Source organism: Cygnus olor, chromosome 24, assembly GCF_009769625.2.
Source record: "Cygnus olor isolate bCygOlo1 chromosome 24, bCygOlo1.pri.v2, whole genome shotgun sequence".
Taxonomy (NCBI): Eukaryota; Metazoa; Chordata; class Aves; order Anseriformes; family Anatidae; genus Cygnus; species Cygnus olor.
Genome location: NC_049192.1, coordinates 6,338,447 through 6,355,973, shown reverse-complemented (window position 1 = coordinate 6,355,973; position 17,527 = coordinate 6,338,447). Strand labels below are relative to the sequence as shown.

Genomic DNA, 17,527 nt, shown 5'->3' with positions numbered 1-17,527 from the left:
GGGGGGGAGCGAGGCACGACGGGAGTTGTAGTCCCGAGGCGATGGGGGGGGGCCGCGGGGCCCGCGGCCGCCCCCCCCCCCCCGGTCCCACGCCCGGTCAGGCGCTGGGGGCCCAGCCCCGAGGGGCACGGGGGGCACCGGGAGCCGCGGCCCCAGGCAGGGCAGGGGCAGGCGGAGGACGGAGGCCGAGGACGGGACGCGGCGCGGCGGGGCTGGGACCCCCCCCGGTCCCGAGGAGCCCCCCCCGGGACCCCAGGGGCCGGGACCGGGCTGGAGCTCCAGGCACCCCCCGGGGGCCCTCCCGCGGGGCCGCCCCCCCGCTGCCGCCCACCCCCGCGGGGCCCCGGCCTCTCCCGCGCCCGCCCCGGGGGAGCCCGGCGGCCTCGCGCGCCCACGGGCGGGGGCGGCCGGGGCCGGGGCCGGGGCACGAGGAGGGCCCGGCCGCCGGGAGCAGCCCCGGGAGGTCCCGGGCGCGGCGGCGCTGCCCCGCGAGCGAGCCCCCAGAGCACGCAGACCAGCTCTCCGCGTGCAGCCGTGTTTGAGCCGAACGCAACCGCGGGGACGCTACAGCTCCGGGTCGAGAGGGGCGGCCGCCGGCACGTGGACCCCGTCGCCGCGCCGCTCCGGCCCCTCGGCCCCGTCCTCGCCGACCTGTCCCGGGATGCGGAAGTCAACGGGGGGCTGGTCCCGCTTGGGGCTGGGGGTGTCGAGGCGGGGCCGGGGCTCGGCGGGGCAGCCGGTGCCCTGGAGGAACTGCAGGAAGTTCTCCTCGATGGAGCCCTCGCGGCTGGGCAGCCGCAGGTCCTCCTCGGGCGGCTGCTTGAAGAAGCAGGTGAGGAGCCGGCCCAGCTCGCCGCGGATCTGCCGGTTGAGGCACCCGTAGAAGAAGGGGTTGGAGGTAAAGCAGAAGTAGCCCAGCCAGGTGACCACGGTCTCGGCCGCCGGCCCCGCCAAGGGCTGGGCGCTCAGGGCCGTGTAGAGGTGGAAGGAGAAGTAGGGCAGCCAGCAGAAGAGGAACTGGCCCCCCACGGCCAGCAGGATGGCAGCCGCCTTGCCCCCCCCGAACGTCCTCTGCGGGGTGGTGCGGGGGGCCCCCGAGGTGGTCACCATGGTGGAGCGGCTGCTGAGCGACTCGGAGCGCCGCCGCGGCGTCTCCATCCAGGTGGGCAGGGGGCCGTGGTGCATGGCAGCCACCCGCGCCACCTTGAACATGCTGCAGTAGACCACCACGATGATGAGGAGGGGCAGGAGGAAGTAGAAGGCGGCGAAGAAGACCACGAAGAACTTGCAGTAGGGGCCGCGGCTCCATTGCAAGGAGCAGCCGCGGCCGGCGGGCGCCGGCGGGCGGTCGGGGGACAGCCAGCCCAGCACGGGGACGAGGGAGGTGGCCACGGCCTTGAGCCAGACGCCCACCAGCACGCAGGCCACCAGCCCCACCGTCATCCGCACCTCGTAGCGCATGGGGTGCACCACGTAGTAGTAGCGCTCCACGTTGATGGTGGAGATGGAGAGGATGCACATGCTGATGAAGCAGACGCTGAGGAACAGGTAGACGCGGCACATGGCCTCGCCGAAAACCGGGCTGTCGAAGATGGACGAGCCGGAGAGCATCTCCAGCGGCATGAGCGTGAGGGCGGCCAGGAAGTCCACCAGGCAGAGGTGGAAGACGAAGACGAACTTGCGCAGCGCCGGCGTCTTCACGATGACGGTCATGACGGCGGCGTTGCCCACGATGGCCGTCAGGTCGATGAGCAGCATGAAGAAGAGCCCCACCGACTTGGAGGCCACGTCCTTGGGCTTGCCGTCGGCCGTGCCGTTGGGGGGCATGGGGCCCGGGGAGGGCTGCAGCGCCCGCGCCGCCCTAGAGCCGTTCCAGGCCCACGGGGCGGGCAGGGAGGGCTCCATGCTGTGCCGCCGCGCCGGCGCTCACCGGCCCATCGCCCATCCTCGGGGCCTCCAGCGCGGGGCCGCGGGGCATCGCTGGGTGCTCACATCGCCGCCGCCCTACGCCCGACACCGGCTCCGGGCCATCTCCCGGCCCCGCTGTGCCGGGGCAGGGTGGGTCCTGCCGAGCCCGCGGCACTCAGTGCACCCAAGGGTGCCCCCCGGCCCCGCTCATCTCCCCGCTCCTCTCCGCCGGGCAGAGCCGCGTGCCTGCGGGGAAGGGGAAGCCGTCAGCGGGGTGGCACGGCGGGGACGGCGGGGACGGCGGGGACGGCGGGGCAAACTGGGGCCCGCGAGACCCCAGGCGGGTGTCCCAGCTCAGCTGTGACTCCCAAGCGCAACCCCCGCACCCTGGGCACTGCTGGGTTCCCCCACATCGCGACCCCTCCGCCAAACCCCTTCTTCAAGAAGAACCCTTCCTCCCCTGAAAAATGAGCGATTCTGGGGCTAAACCCCCCAAACTCGCCTGCTTCGTCCCCAAACACCCACCTGCATCCTTCGCCCAGAGCCTGGGCCCCGCGCGTGGCTGTGCTGGGACCGGCTTGGGGACACCAGGTCCTGGGCGCCCGGGTCCCCCCTTCACCTGGGGGGGCCGCGTGTGACCCCACACCCCCAGCCCGTCCCAGAGGGGTTCCCCCCCCCCCCCCCCCCAAACACAGCCCAGAGAGGGTGGGGACCGGGGCGGGGGCCCCCCGGAGAACCCCCCCTCCCCTCCCCACCCGTGGGTGCTCCCCCGGGGCAGGGTGCGGGGGGGTCCCCGAGCCCAGCCGTTGCCCCCCGGCGATGGAAGGGGGCTGCAGGGGGTGCCCCCCCCGGTCTGACCGCCCCCCCCCCCCCCCCCGCCGCCCCCAGCCCTGCCTCCCCGACACCCCCCACCCCGGCATCGCTCCGCCGCCGCCCCGGCACCTACCCCGGGGGGGCTCCACGGGCCCCCGGCCGGAGCCGGGCGGGGATGCTCGGGGCCGGGGCCGGTGCTGGAGCCGCTGCGGCGAGGGATGCTCCCGCACCAACCGGGCTGCTGGGTCCTAAGCGCCTCCCGCCCGCGCCGCCGCTCCCCGGGACCACCGGGCCCCGGGCCGGGACACCGGGGGGGGACCGGGCCCCGCCGAGCGCCCCCCCCCCCCCCCAGCTGCGGGGTCCCGGGGGGGGGTCGCGGCTCTGCCCAACGCCCCCAGGGGATGGGGTTTTGGGGGGCGGGGGGGGGAGTGGCCCCGCTTGCGGCCCCGAGCATCGGCCGTGCCTCAGTTTCCCCAGCCCCCCCCGAGGCTGGGGGGTCCTCGTGGGGGCGGGGGGGGGGCGCTGTCGGCCCGGAGGGTCCGTTCTGAGGGTGGGGGGGTCGCTGTGAGGTGGGGGGGTCCCTGTGGCGCCGGGGTGGTCCCGGTGGGGGTGTGGGGGTGCGGTGCCCGAGGCTGGGTGCTGGGGAGGGCTCTGGAGGCACTGGGGGAACTGGGAGACGGCAGCCCCTGGGGGCACGGGGGGAGGCAAAGGGGGGGGCAAGGGGCAAGGGGGTGCAGGGGGCACCTGGGGGGGGGATCCGGGGCCGCGGGGCAGCCTCGCACCGGGGGGCACGGAGCAGGGATGGGGACGGGTGCAGGGGCACAGGGCCAGTGGGGTGGGGGACCTGGGGGGGGTGCAGGGCACCTGGCTCTGCGCCCCCCATCCCAGAGCCCCGTCCCCTCCTCCCAGTTCAGCGACGGAGCCGCTGGGACTGGGGGGGGGGGGTGGGCACCCCCGCCACGTGCCGTGCCTCGGTTTCCCCAGGCGCCCGGCCAGCAGTTTGCAACGTGGGGGGGTCCCCAACCGCTCCCCGGGGTCCGGCCCCCCCTGAAGGCCTACGCAGGCTGGGAGCTTCCCCCGGCGGTGCCCTGGGCCCCGTCCCCCGGGTGCGGGGGCGGCCGTGCCGGGGGCAGGCGGCGAGCGGGCACCGAGTCCCTGCCGCAGGCCCGGCGGTGACGTGCGCACCGCTAGGCTACGGGCACCCGAAAATAAACCCGGCCGCACCGGATTAGAAACCCGGGACCTCGGATGAACCGGCACCGCCGGCACCGGCACCTGGCTGCCCACCCACCCCGGCGGCACCCCAACGGCGCTTCGGCGCAGGCGGGGGTTCGGCCGTGCTGCTCCCCCCCCCTCCCCCCCCCAGCACCCCAGCATTTTGGGTGCGGAGCCAGGCCCAGCACCCCAAGAACCATCCCGGAGCTGGGAAGCCACCGGGAGCGTCGCTGCCACCCCCCAGCACCCAGCAGGGTGCCCGCAGTGGGGGCCGCGCACCCCTCGCACACGGGCGCGTCTCAGGGGGGGTGGGGGGAGACTCCAGGCCCCCCCCTCCGGACCACGCTACGGCAGGGAAACCGAGGCACGGGGCACGGGGGGCAGGAGGCGAGGCTGCCGTGGGCAGGGGGGGGCATTCCCCAGCGGTTCGAGGGGGGGGGGGCTGCCCCCCAGAAGGTGCTGGCCGCTGGCCCCCACCCCGCCGCCCAGCCCGACCTGCGCCTTGGTGCCGGGGGGTTGATGGGGCACGGGGGGGGGGGGGCGCCCAGCGCCCAGGCACCCAGCGCCCGGACACCCCCGCACCCAATCGCCCCCCCCCAGAGGCCCCCGATGACCCCGGCAGTGGCAGCCCCGCTGCAGGCGCAGGGTGAGACGTGCACGTGTGTGTGCGGCGTGCGCGTGTGGCTGCGCACAGGCGTGCGCACGCGTGGCGGCTGCGTGCGTGTGCTCACACGCGTGTGAACCTGGCGTGGCGGCACGTGTGCGTGCGGTCGGGGGCGCGCACGCTCGTGTCTCTGGGCCGTGCGTGTGCGCGCGTGGCTGCAGCGTGCGCGCGCTCGGGTGTGCGCGTGCCCGCGCCTCCCGCACGTGCCAGCACGCGCGTGCTCCCGGGTGGCCCCGCACGGCCGGGTCCCCGGGGACGGGGACACCCGGAGCCCACTGGGACCGGGGGGGGGCAGGAGGGGGGGTGCGGGTGCCGCTGCCTGGGGGGGGCTCAGTGCGGGGCGGGGGCCGGGCTGGCAGCGGGCGCGGGGCAGGGATTAGCACCCGGATTACGGCAGAGAAATTGAGGACGATCAAAGGGCAAAAATCCCGGTCCAGCGGCAGGGGACAGCGGCAGCGGGGGGGCCGGGGGGGCAGCATTGGTGTCACCCGGCTCGGGGCGGGCGCACGGGTGCAGAAGCCCCAGCTGGGGCAGGGAGCGGGCAGTGGGGGCATGGGGGGGGGGGACAGGGCGAGGGGCACCCTGGGGACACCCCGCTGGGCCTTGCCGGAGCTCCCCTTTGATTACTCCCCCCCGCCCCCCCGCAACTACAAAGCTGCATCGTCACGGCGCTGTTTGTTCCAGCTCCTTTCCCTCTAATTTTGGACCCAAAAAACCGGCACAAATGTTTGCATCTAAAAATACGCCCGGGAGGCAGAGAAACAACAGCGCACGTCGGGGGGGGGAAGGGGGTCACCCCCTGCCTGCCCGGGGGCGGCAGCACCCAAGGGTGCCCCTCAGTGGGGTCCCAGGGCAGGGGGTCCCCCCCTCGTCCTGGGGGTGGCGAGCGGGCTGGCGCGGGCCAGCGCTGCCGGGGCGGGGATGGTACTGGGGAAACTGGGGTGGGACTGGGGGGTGTGGGCCGGCACTGCGGGGTACGAGCTGGTACCGGGGGACTGGTGCTGGTACCGGGGGATGTGGGCCGGGCCCTCGGGGTCTGCGCTGGTGCTGAGGGACGGGGGCGGGTGCTGCAGGTGGGCCCAGCACAGCGGGATGGGGTGGGGAGGGGTGGGATGGGGATGGGGATGGGGATGGGATGGGGGTGGGATGGGAGGGGAGGGATGGGGAGGGGAGGGGAGGGGAGGGGAGGGGAATGGAGGGGAATGGAGGGGAGGGGAGGGGAGGGGAGGGGATGGGATGGGATGGGGATGGGATGGGGAGGGGAGGGGATGGGGATGGGGATGGGGAGGGGTGGGGATGGGATGGGGATGGGGATGGGATAGGGATGGGATGGGGATGGGGAGGGGAGGGGTTGGGGTGCGGTTGCGGTGAGGATTTGACGGGTGCGGGCGGGGCCGGGGCCGGGCCCGGGCCCGGGGGCTGGGGGCGGCGCGCGGCCCACGAGGGGTTAAAGCGGGCGGCGCTGCCATTGGCCGCGTGCGGCGCGGCGGCAGCCAATGAGGATCCGCCGTGCGCGGGGGCCGCCGCGCCGGGGCCGCCCCCAGGCCGCTGTCCCGGGGCGGGCGCGCTGCAGCCCCGCGGGGCTCGGCTCGGTTCGGCTCGGTTCAGCTCGGCTCGGCTCGGTTCAGCCCTGTTCGGCTCGGCTCACCTCGGCACGCTTCGGCCCGGCCCGGTTCGGTTCGGTTCGGCCCGGCTCGGCCCGGTTCTGCTCGGCTCGGCCCCGCTCGGTTTTCTCGCCTCAGCCCCGCTCGGCCCGGCCCGGCCCGGCCCGGCTCGTGTCGTCGTGCCTCGGCCCGGCCTCCCCCGCTGCCTTCCTCAGCACCGGCCCGGCCCGGCCCCGGGCCCCGGTAACGCCCGGTCGGGGGGGGGGGGGGGGGGGGGGGGGGGAGCGGGGCATCCCCCCCCCCGCCGGGGGGGGGCCGGGGCCGCGGCGCGGGGCTGGGGCGGGGCGGGCGCGGGGGGCACCGGGGGCGGCGCGGCCGGGCCCGGTCGGTTTGGCGGGGGGGGGGAGGCAGCGGGAGCCCGGAGCCGCCCGGTGGCAGCGGGCGAGCAGCGGGCCTGGCACCTGCCGGGACACCGGGTGGCACCCTGCAGCGCCACGCCGGGTGACAAAGCCACCCCGCGCGGTGACACCGGGTGAGGAGCAAGCCCGGTGCGCGCCGTGACACCGAGCCGTGACACCGGCTGGCCCAACCCCCCCCCCGCGGTGTCACCGGGTGGCCGGAGCCACCCCGCGCCGTGACGCTGGCAACCGGAGGCTCCCCGCGGCGCGAGCTGTGACCCCGGGCGCCCGGCGCCCTGCGTGCCGTGACACCGCGCACCCCGGCGCATGCGGTGACGCCGGGCCGCACGAGCCCCCGCGTCCCCGTCCCCGTCCCCATCCCCGCGGCGGGGCCGAGCGCGGTGCCGGGGCCATGGCGGGGCCGGGGGCCCTGCTGGCGGTGGCGGCGCTGGCGCTGGCGGCGGGGGCGGCGGGCGGGAGCTGCCCCCCCGCGCTGCGTCTGCGCCTCCAACATCCTGAGCTGCTCGCAGGCGGTGCTGAGCGCCGTGCCCGCGCCCCTGCCCCGCTTCACCGCCGTGCTGGACCTGAGCCACAACAACCTGAGCCGGCTGCGCGCCGACTGGGCGCCGGGGCGGCTGGCGCACCTGCACGCCCTGCTGCTGTCCCACAACGGGCTCGCCTTCGTGTCCACCGAGGCCTTCGCGCACGTCCCGCACCTGCGGCACCTCGACCTCTCCTCCAACCGCCTGCGGGCGCTGGAGGAGAACCTCTTCAGCGACCTGGCCGAGCTGGAGGTGCTGCTGCTCTACAACAACGAGATCGCCGCCGTCGACCGCACCGCCTTCGACAACCTGGGCCGGCTGCGCAAGCTCTACCTGGGCCAGAACCACATCGCCCGCTTCCCGCTGGAGCTGCTGCGCGAGGGCAGCCGCCTGCCGCAGCTGGCGCTGCTCGACCTCTCGGCCAACCGCCTGCGCAGCCTCCCCGTGGCCGAGCTGCAGGCGCTGCCGGCCTGGCTGCGCGACCGCCTCTACCTGCACGGCAACCCGCTGGCCTGCGACTGCCCGCTCTTCCAGCTGGTGGCCCGCGGCTGGCGCCGCCGCCTCAGCGCCGTGCTGGACTTCCAGGAGGAGCTGCGCTGCCTGCTGCCGGCCCCGGGCCGGGCGCCCGTCGGCATCCTGGCGCTGGCCGGCCGCGAGCTGCTCAACTGCAGCGAGGCGCGCGAGGCCGTGCTGGAGGCGCACCTGGGCGACACCGTGACGCTGGGCTGCGACAGCCGGCTGCGGGCGGCACACAGCCGGCACTGGGTGACGCCGGGCGGCGAGCGGGTGCCGGAGGAGGCCGGCAACGGCAGCGCGGCCGTGCTGGCCAACGGCAGCCTGCAGCTGCGGGCGCTGCGCCCCGAGGACGCCGGCACCTACGCCTGCCGGGTGGCCGGCCCCGCGCTCAACGAGACGCTCTACGTGGAGCTGCTGGTGCACAACTTCACGCTGCACGGCCCGCACGACGGCCTCAACACCGCCTACACCACGCTGGTGGGCTGCATCCTGAGCGTGGTGCTGGTGCTCATCTACCTGTACCTCACCCCCTGCCGCTGCTGCTGCCGCGGCGCCGACAAGACGCCGGCCCCCCGCGACGACAGCCTCAACTCCTCCGTGCTCAGCGCCACCCCCAACCACGCCGCCAGAGAGACCCCCCAGCCCCACGGCGCCGCCGGGCCCCGCGCCCCCCCGGGGGGGCAGAACGGCAGGTTCAAAGCGGGAGGCACCCCCCCGGCGGTGGCGGCGGCGCGGGAGGGCCCCCGGGCGCAGAGGAAGGTGTCGGACCCGGACTCGGTCAGCTCGGTGTTCTCGGACACCCCCATCGTGGTGTAGGGGGGGGCACCCCGGTGTTGGAGCCCCCCCCCCCCCCCCGCACCCTTCCCCCGGTCCGCGCTGGATGGGGTGCAGGAAGGACAGCCGGCCCGGCCCCCCCGCCGCGTGCATCGCAGCCCCGGGCTCCGCAGAGGTCGCCTCCGCCACGCCGGACACAAGGGACAGGGGGACCCTGGCGGGGACGGCGCGACCTGGAGCCCCCCCCGGGGGTCGGGGCACCGCAGGACCCCCACTGACGGCACCCGAGGACACGGGGCCGCCCCTGCCCCCCCGCTGCCTGGGCACCCCAGGGCCAGCAGCCAGGTGCCAGCCGCCCCTCCCCACGGCGCTGCCCCCCCGCATGTTTATCGCGACGCATGACCCCCCCGGGAAGCATGTCCCCAAGGCCACAGCTGCCACCTCAGACCTCCGGGGGGGGCTCGGGGCACGGCCACCCTCGGGGACCCGCGGGGTGCAGGCCCCCCCCCCCCCCCCCCCCCCCCCCCCCCCGCCACCCCCCGTTCAATGCACAGCCACGAGCAGACCCCCGCTCTGCGCCCCCCCCTCGGGGTCCCGTCCCGGGGGGGGGGGTAACGTCGCCGCCCCACGCGTGGGGGGGTCCCGGGGCCGGGGATCCCCTGCCTGCCCCCGCAGCCCCCCCCCACGCCCCCTGTCCCCGTCCCCCGGCCGCGCTGCTGCATCGGTGACAATAAACGTGAGCTCCCCGCCCGCTGCTGTGCCACGCGCCGAGACCTCGCCCCCCAGGGCCCCCCCGGCACCCCAAGGACCCCCGGGTGGGGCGGGGCCAAGCCGCGGGGGGCGGGGCCGCTGGGCTGGTGGGAGGGGCATGGCAGAAGGGGGTGGGGGCTGATGAAAGGGGCGGGGTCTTACCTGCTGGGGGCGGGGCCGAGTTGGTGGTGGGCGGGGCCTGTCCGTCCGCAGGAGGCTGCGGCGCGGGGACGGCGACACCGCGGGGCACCGGGGGACCCCCCCCCCCCAGCGCCCCCCCTCCCCGGGTCCCGCTCGCCCCGCGCCCCCCGTCCCCTGCGGCAACCGGGGACCCCCCGCCCGGTCCCCGCAGGGCTCCCGGGGACGCCGCCTTCCCCCGCCGTCCTCGCGGGCCGCGTCCCCAGCAGCCGCCCCCGGCACCGCGGGGACCTCAGGGAGCGCCCCCCGGGCCCCCCTCCCACCCCGTGCAATACGGGTTTTCTTTTTCTTTTTTTTTTTTTTTTAAAAAAAGAAACAACAAAAAAAAAAACAGCAATAGGAATTCTTATAAATATCCGCAGCCGGCGGCGGCCCCCGGCCAGCGTGGTGGCCCCGTGGTGGCCCCGTGGTGGCCCCGCGGCCGCTCCTGCCCCGGGACCCCCGGCCGCGGCCACCTCCTCTCCCCAGGGGTTGGGGTAGCAGCAACGGAACAGGAACAAAGAGTCTTGAGGTATTTTTCTGGAGGTTTTTTTTTTTTTTGTCTTCTTCTTCTTCTTCTCCTCTTGGGTTTTTCTCCCCTCGTCGGCTTTTCGGTGCTTCCCGGCGGCGGCGCGGGGCTCCCTGGCGCACAGAAGCCCCGGACGGTGCGGAAGCCCCCGGCCCCTCCGTTAATGGGCTTTGGACTGCGGGGAGGGAGAGGCGCCGGTCAGCCACGGGGTGACCCCGGTCCCACGGTGTCCCCCACCCAGGGACAGGGCGTCCCCGCGGTGTCCCCCACCCAGGGTTAGCGTATCCCCACGGCAAATCCTTCCCAGGATTAGGATGTCCCCAGAGGGTCCCCATGCCAGTCACCCCCAGAGGGGTGACACCGGCAGCCCCACAGCACCGGGATAACCCATTAGGACCACGGTGTCCTCCACAGAGTCCCCTACCTGGTTCCAGCGTCCCCAGTCTGGGACATGGGTGTCCCCTAGGGGTGTCCACGGCATCCCCAGCCTGGGGGCAGGGTATCCCCAGAGGGTCCCCGTGGCATCCCCAACATGGGACACGGATGTCCCCAGAGGGTGCCCGTGGTGTCCCCCACATAGGGACCACGGCATCAGCACGGCATCTCCCCTGCCATCCCCCACCACACCACGTTGTCCCCATGGTGTCCCCCAACCAGGACCAGGGTGTCCCTCATGGAACGGGCACACACAAGTGGCCCCGAGCCCCAGGAGGAGGTGGGCACCCCCAAAAACCCACTCCCGCCCCCCAGATCTGAGTGGGGACCCCCCCAGCACCCCCACCCCCTCCTTAGCCCTACCTTCAGGGCACTCCGCTTGTCCTCGAAGCCCAGGGGTGTCCCCGGCTTCTTCCTGCGGACGGAGCAGCCCGGGTCGGGGGGTGCTGGGCCGGGGGTGGGTGGTGGGGCTGGCGGGGGGGCGGCGTGCTTGGGCTTCCCAGGCCGGCAGTACGTGGCCGTGTTCTTGCGCTTCTTGGCCTCGTCCTCCGAGATGCAGCGAGGGGGTGGGGGGGGGCACCCCGGCCCCGTGCAGCGGCGAGCCCCGGGGCTCCGGCGTGGTGCTGGGGGGGACGCGGCAGTCCGGGGGGGAGCCCCGCTTCAGCCGACCGCCGGCGCACACCGAGCCATTGAGGGCAGCGGTGGTAGATGACGACACCGGGGCGGCTTTTGTCTTTCCGGGGGGGTGCAAGACCTGGCAGCCGGGGCTTTTGCTTTTCGCCCCGTCCCCGGGGCAGGTCCGTTTGTAGGGGGGGCTGGCGGCGGCGCCCAGGGGCTGCTTGCGTTTGCGGGCGACGGCGTCCGGCTCCGTGCTGCCCGCCGCCTCCTTGGCCCGGGAGGATTTGCTGGCCTTGGTGGAAGGCAACTTGCTGAAGGAGGGCGAGGGGATGTTGGCCGGCAGCGGGGAGGTGATGGACTGGCTGCCGCCCCCCCCGCACTCCGGCTGGCTGCAGGCGGCCGCTGCGTGCGGGGACCCCACCGTGTAGTTGATGCTGGCAGGGACCCGGCTGTCCCGGGGCCCGGCAGGGGCTGGGGGGGTCCGTGTGTGGGGCGGGGGGGCCGGGGCGGCAGGGCCGCAGGGCGGGCCGGCGGGGCTGGGGGGCGCCGGGGCGGTGTGGAGCTGGGGCTCGGCGGCCGGAGGGATCTTCCTGTGGGGTGGGACAGGAGATGGTGAGAGGGACTCCCAAATTGCTGCTCCCTGCCCAGATGAGACCCTCCCAGTCTCTGCAAAGACGGAACCAGTCTAGGCAGTGGCTACCCCCAGCTGCACGGGGGCACCCCCCCACCCCAGAGAATCATTAAGGTTGGGAAGAGACCTCCAGGATCATCTGGTCCAACCACCCCCTGCCACCAGCACCCCCTGAACCCTGTCCCCAAGCACCGGGCCCGACCTCTCCTTGAGCACCCCCAGGGACGGGGACTCCACCACCTCCCCGGGCAACCCGTCCCAACGCCTGACCGCTCTTTCTGAGCAGAAATGTCTCCTCATTTCCCACCCGAACCTCCCCCGGCCCAACTCGAGGCCGTTCCCTCTGGCCCTATCACAGTTACCTGCGAGAAGAGGCCGACCCCCAGCTCCCCACACCTTCCCCTCAGGTGGCTGCAGAGAGCAGCGAGCTCTGCCCCGAGCCTCCTCTCCCCCAGACCAAACCCCCCCAGTTCCCTCAGCCACTCCTCACAGGACTTGTGTCCCAGGCCCTTCCCCAGCCTCGCAACCCTGCTCTGGACACGCTCCAGGGCCTCGATGTCCTTCTGGTAGTGAGGGGCCCAAAGCTGAACCCAGCACTCAAGGTGCGGCCTCAGCAGAGCAGAATACAAGGGGACCACCACCTCCCTGGCCCTGCTGGCTGCACCCTTCCTGACACAACCAGGATGCCGTTGGCCTTTTTGGCCACCTGGGCACACTGCCGGCTCGTGTTCAGGCGAGCATCGACCAGCACCCCCAGGTCCTTTTCCTCTGCACAGCTTTCCAGCCACCCTGCCCCAAGCCTGCAGCGCTGCACGGGGTTGTTGTGCCCCAAGTGCAGGACCCGGCACTGAGCCACGTTGAACCTCATCCCTTGGCCTCTGCCCATCCACCCAGCCTGTCCAGGTCCCTCTGCAGGGCCTTCCTGCCCTCCGGCAGATCGACTCTTCCCCCCAGCTTGGTGTCAGCTGCAAACCTACTGAGGGTGCACTCGATTCCCTCATCCAAGCCATCAATAAAGATATAAAAGAGGATGGGCCCCAACACAGCACCCCCGCACAGACCTCACCCTGCCGCTCTGGCCCCACTCGGTGCCCTGGGCACCCCTGGGTCCCTCCCAAAGCGCCACGCTGGCCGGCAGGATGCCCCCCGGCCCCCCCTCACCTCCACATGTGCGAGCTGAGGTGCCGCTCCAGCATGGAGCCCAGCGCCGAGCAGAAGCGGTCAAGGCGCCGGTTGAAGACGTAGCAGCCCGGGCTGACCAAGCGGCTCCCAAAGGTGCAGAACTGGGGGGGGAGGGCACAGGGTGGGGGGTGTCAGGGTGGGCACCCCCGAAGCCCACCCGCAGCAGCGCGAGGGGGCACCCCCCAAACTCACCGCTTGTGGCCGCGGCGGGCGTGCCGCATAATGGCAGTCGGGGCGGTGGGCGTCCTCGGCCCCCTCCTCCTCGCTCTCCTCGCTGGACCCCCGGCTGCCCCCCTTGGGCAGGGGCAAGGGGAACAGCCCCACGTCCCCCTCCTCGGGGTCGCTGTCGGAGGAAAGCCTGGCCCTGCACCGGAGAGGGGCGGTGAGAGCCGCGGCCGCCGGGCATGGCCGGGGCTGATGCCGGCGGTGGGGACGGCGGGTGCTCACCTGGGGGGCGGGCAGTGGGAGTGGGGGGGCCTGGCACGGCAGGGGGATGCGCTGGGCGGGACGGCGGGGGGCTGCGGCAGCGCGGGGGCGGCCGGGGCCGGGCGCTCGGGGAGCGGCTCCTTCCTCACCGGGCTCTTCTCCTTCGGGGACTCCCGGCGGGAGCTGGCCTTCAGCTCGGCCACCAGCACGTCGAAGTCCTTGGCGCGGCCCGGCACCTCACGGCGCTGGTGCACGGAGTGGATCTGCGGGACGGGCGGGGGGTCACACGAGGTGGGGGGCACCCTCCGGGAGGCACCGCGGCTCCCACCACCAGAGGCCCGCATCCCCCCGCCCGGCGCAGCCGAGGCGCTACCTTGCAGGTCAGCAGGCGGGTGCAGATCTTCTTGGTGTCGGGGTTCAGCACGCCGCACTGCCTGTTCAGGTCGCACTCCTTCCCTGCGGGCAGAGCGAGGCAGTGGGATGCCGGGGGGGCTGAGGGGGGTGCGGGGCTAAGCCACGCACGATGACCGGGCTGCCGCCGCCTCCGCCAGCCCCGCAGGAGGCTCCCGCGCTGCCCGAGCCCCCCCGGTGAGATCGGGCACCGGGCTCCCCGCCGGAGCCGGGCGAGACCCCCCCCGGCCCCCGGCCTGCGCCTAGGTCGTGCCGTGGCATCGCTCACTGTAGCCTGAGAGTGCCCGCGAGCGCCGCAGCATCTGTCCGTGTCCCGCTTGCGGGGCTCAGCCCTGGCTCGCGCTCTTGCTCACGGCGCAGGGCTCGCGGCTCCCGCGCCGCACGCAGCTCTTCCGGGCGCCCCCGCGGCGGGGGGCCCCAGACCTGCCGGGTGAACGGGGCCGCCGTCAGGGGCCGCCGCGGCTCCTCCGCGGGCGGGCGGAGGGACGGAGCCGCCGAGGTTACCTACCCCGCCGCTGCGCCGAACCCAGCCGCCGAGCAGCCGGACCCGGCCTGGGAGCCCGCGCCACGGCCCGCAGCTACGCGGCCCCCACCGGCACCCCCCGCCCGCGGCCGGCGGGGAAGCGGGACTCACGCGCCGGCTTCTTGTGGGACCTGGGGGGCGGCTTGCAGGCGCCCGGCTCCTTCTCCCCCGGGGCGGGCACGCTCTCTGGCTTGCGCACGGGGCCGGCGGCGGGCAGCGCCGAGTCCCCCCCGACCCCAGCCGGCACCGGGGGCTCTTTCGGCGGCGCTGTCGGGGAGGGTCTCCCCGGGGGGTCTTTGGAGCTGGAGGAAGGCTGCGCGGGCAGGGCTTTGGGGGGCACTTTGATCCCGTGCCCGTCCGGCTTGGGGAGGCTGGGGATCTTCTCCAGGTTCACCACAGGCATGAACAAGCTGGGAAGAGAAGGGGCCGGTGAGAGGCGCCCGGCGGCACCGGGGGGGCCGTGCCGCGGCCCGGCTGCTCACCAGAGGTTGTCCTTCTGCGCCTTGTCGGGCAGCGGCTGGGTCCGGCCGCGGGCGCCCGGCGGCTTCTCCCGCAGCGCCTTGGCCGCCGGCTGCCCGTTGACGGCGTGGCACTTGGGGCTGCCGGCGGCAGCCCGGGCGTACAGCTTGCTGAGCGGGCCGTGGCGCCGTTCTGCCGGGGAAAGGCCCGCCGTCAGCCCGCTGCAGGGCTCTGCGGCCCCCCGCCCACCCTCCGCGTGCCCCCACTTACCGCAGTGCTTCTGGAAGGCCTGGGGCTTCACCACCTGGCTGCAGTGGTTGCAGACCACCAGGTAGAACTCGTCGTGCGCCGGGCAGTGGCCGAAGATGGACATGTCTGCGGGGCAGAGGCTGGTCAGGTGCCTCAGGGCACGCGTGGTCCCCAAACCACGGGTTTTCTCCCCAAAGTGGGGAGCTTACCTTCCTTAATCAGCGTCATGGCGTCCAGTTTCTTGCTCCCGCTCTTGCTGCTCTCCTCCGGCTCCAACCCTGCTGGGAACCAAAACCCGTCAGCGGCACCCGGCTGCATCCCGCGTGCCCCAGCGCGGTGCCGCCTGGGCCGGATCCTGCACCAGCACCCAACGGCTGCCGGTCCCATCCGTGGAGAGAGCTCAGGACCCGAGGGTGCCGGGAGCCAGGAGCGGCTGTTGGCTCCGCCACCCGCGCCTCCGTGGGTAAAACCTGGGCTGAAGCGAGTGGGTGAGCTCCTGCTGGAGCGCCATCGCTGTCACGAGCCGTGCCGGCCTCAGCTCCCGCCTGCCCCGTCCCGCAGCCAGTGTCGGGCACAAAGGCGCGGGTGCTGCCCTGTCCCCAACCCTGCAGCTGCAGCCACCGTGTCCCCTGGCTGTCAAACACCGGCCGGCGCTCCCAAAATGATGCAAAGAGCGAAATTACACGTGAGGACGGGTCCCTCAGCCGACCTCGGGATCAGCTGATGCCGTGGGGTACCCGTGGCCCCCCATCCCCTACCCCCCCTCCCAGGCTCAGGGTGGCAGCCGGTGGGTGACATTCAGCTGCTCAAGGCCTGGACCCCACGAGGGCTGGGGACAGCGGGTGGCAGGGACCACGGCACCACAACAGGCACCAGCAGGGCCTCCTGGGCCCGAGGGGACGGGGCAGAGACCACTGAGAGCACCCCCGAGAGGGGCTGGAGCCCAAAGCCACCGCGGAGGTACCCTGCTGTCAGGTGCCGGGCCCTGCAGTGACCGCGGACATGGGGGCTCTCGGGGACAGCCCGCCCGGCTGTGACATGCTCGGGAGGTGGCCAGTGCCGCCCGTGTCCCCACCAGCTGTGCCAGCAGCACGCGTCCCTGCTGGCCGCACCAGGCGGCTGTCCCAGCACTGGGACACGCTGTGTGGTGTCCTGCACGGCTGGGCCATACTGGGCACCCAGTGCTGTCCAGCCGAGCCGTACTGGGCACCCAGCGTCACCCAGCCAAGCCGTACTGGGCACCCAGCATCACCCAGCCGTGCCGTACTGGGCACCCAGCGTCACCCAGCCAAGCCGTACTGGGCACCCAGCATCACCCAGCCAAGCCGTACTGGGCACCCAGCGTCACCCAGCCATGCCGTACTGGGCACCCAGCGTCACCCAGCCGTGCCGTACTGGGCACCCAGTGCTGTCCAGCCGTGCCGTACTGGGCACCCAGCATCACCCAGCCGTGCCGTACTGGGCACCCAGTGCTGTCCAGCCAAGCCGTACTGGGCACCCAGTGCTGTCCAGCCAAGCCGTACTGGGCACCCAGCGTCACCCAGCCATGCCGTACTGGGCACCCAGTGCTGTCCAGCCGTGCCGTACTGGGCACCCAGCATCACCCAGCCGTGCCGTACTGGGCACCCAGCGTCACCCAGCCGTGCCCGTGCAGTTGGAACGGGGGAGCCGGTCGGGGCAGTGCCGGTACCGGGGCTCCCGGTTCCCCGCGGGCACCGCCGGCTGCGCGGCCCCGCTCGGTGCCCGGCGCCCGCCTCCCCGTGCCCAACGCCCGGCTCCCGCACAAGCACGGCGGCGGCACGGACCCGCGGTTCCGGTGCCCGGTTCCCGCTCCGCTCCGCTCCGGGTGCCCGCTGCAGGACGCCCGCCGCCCGGTGCGGGGCGCCCGCCGCCCGGTGCCCGCTGCCCGCCGCCCGCCGCGCGGCGGCGCTAGGACCGGGGGGGGGGGGGGGGGGGGGGGGGGGGCGGCGGGCGCGGCCCCGCCCGGCGGCGGCCCCCCCCCCCCGCCCCCCGGCGCCCCCCCGCCCCGCCGCCGCCCCTCACCCGGCTCGGCGGGCGGCCCGGCCCGCTCCACCCAGGCGCTCCAGCTCTGCCCCGCGAACTCGTCCAAGCTCGGCAGCCGCCGCTCCGCCGCCGCCATCGCCGCCGCCGCCGCGCGCCCACGCGCCGCCATCGCCGCCGCCGCCGCCGCGGGAGCGCGCCCCCCCCGCCGCCGCCGCCGCCGCCGCCGCCGCCCCCGCCCCGCGCGCCCCCGCGCATGCGCCGCGCGCCCCCGCCCGCCCCGCGGCCCCACGGGCGGTGTAGTCCCGCCGCCGGCCCCGCCCCGGGGCTCCCGGGGGCAGCGCGGGGACCGAGGGGCACCGGACCCCCCCCCCCCCCCCCCGCTCCCCCCGCCGGGCCCCGGTGCGGGGCGGCCCCGCGGCGGCGAGCTCGGTGCCGGGCGGGTGCCCGCGGTCGGTGCGCGGCTCCCGGCACGGCCCCGGGCGGCGCGGGGCGAGCTGGCACCGGGCCGGCAGCGGCACCGGCCCGGGGCGGGCACGGGGGCTGCGAGGGGAGCCCCTGGGGGGGGCTGGGAGCTGCGGCCCGGGGCTGACATACGGCCCACAGGGAGCTGGGGCCCTGGGGTAACGTACAGCCCCATAGAGAGCTGGGCCCCCAGGGCTTCGAATGCACCCGCATGGAGAGCTGGGCCGCACAGCTTAA

The 17,527-nt window shown here is 74.8% G+C and overlaps 3 protein-coding genes across 3 annotated transcripts; 1 reads left to right on the top strand and 2 right to left on the bottom strand.

The window, feature by feature from the left end:
- Nucleotides 1-521: 521 nt before the first annotated feature.
- GPR61 (G protein-coupled receptor 61) lies at nucleotides 522-2,046 on the bottom strand. The gene has a single exon (XM_040535626.1). It carries the CDS (start codon nucleotides 1,903-1,905, stop codon nucleotides 565-567), a length of 1,341 nt encoding a protein of 446 aa, XP_040391560.1. The 5' UTR covers nucleotides 1,906-2,046; the 3' UTR covers nucleotides 522-564.
- A 4,953-nt stretch (nucleotides 2,047-6,999) lies between these two features.
- Nucleotides 7,000-8,649, top strand: AMIGO1 (adhesion molecule with Ig like domain 1). The gene is given in 2 exon segments (XM_040536088.1): nucleotides 7,000-7,086; nucleotides 7,088-8,649. Coding segments are annotated over 2 exon segments (1,461 nt in total). The 5' UTR covers nucleotides 7,000-7,014; the 3' UTR covers nucleotides 8,477-8,649.
- A 1,276-nt stretch (nucleotides 8,650-9,925) lies between these two features.
- On the bottom strand, nucleotides 9,926-16,943 carry ATXN7L2 (ataxin 7 like 2). Its single transcript, XM_040536093.1, is given in 12 exon segments — nucleotides 9,926-10,065; nucleotides 10,689-10,893; nucleotides 10,895-11,533; nucleotides 12,736-12,857; nucleotides 12,949-13,120; nucleotides 13,204-13,445; nucleotides 13,556-13,638; nucleotides 14,228-14,526; nucleotides 14,599-14,767; nucleotides 14,846-14,950; nucleotides 15,034-15,102; nucleotides 16,868-16,943. Coding segments are annotated over 11 exon segments (2,070 nt in total). The 5' UTR covers nucleotides 15,053-15,102; nucleotides 16,868-16,943; the 3' UTR covers nucleotides 9,926-10,050.
- Nucleotides 16,944-17,527: the final 584 nt, after the last annotated feature.

Bases quoted from the DNA above. Each gene is read 5' to 3' on its own strand.
- GPR61 (XM_040535626.1), bottom strand. From the start codon at position 1,905: ATGGAGCCCTCCCTGCCCGCCCCGTGGGCCTGGAACGGCTCTAGGGCG.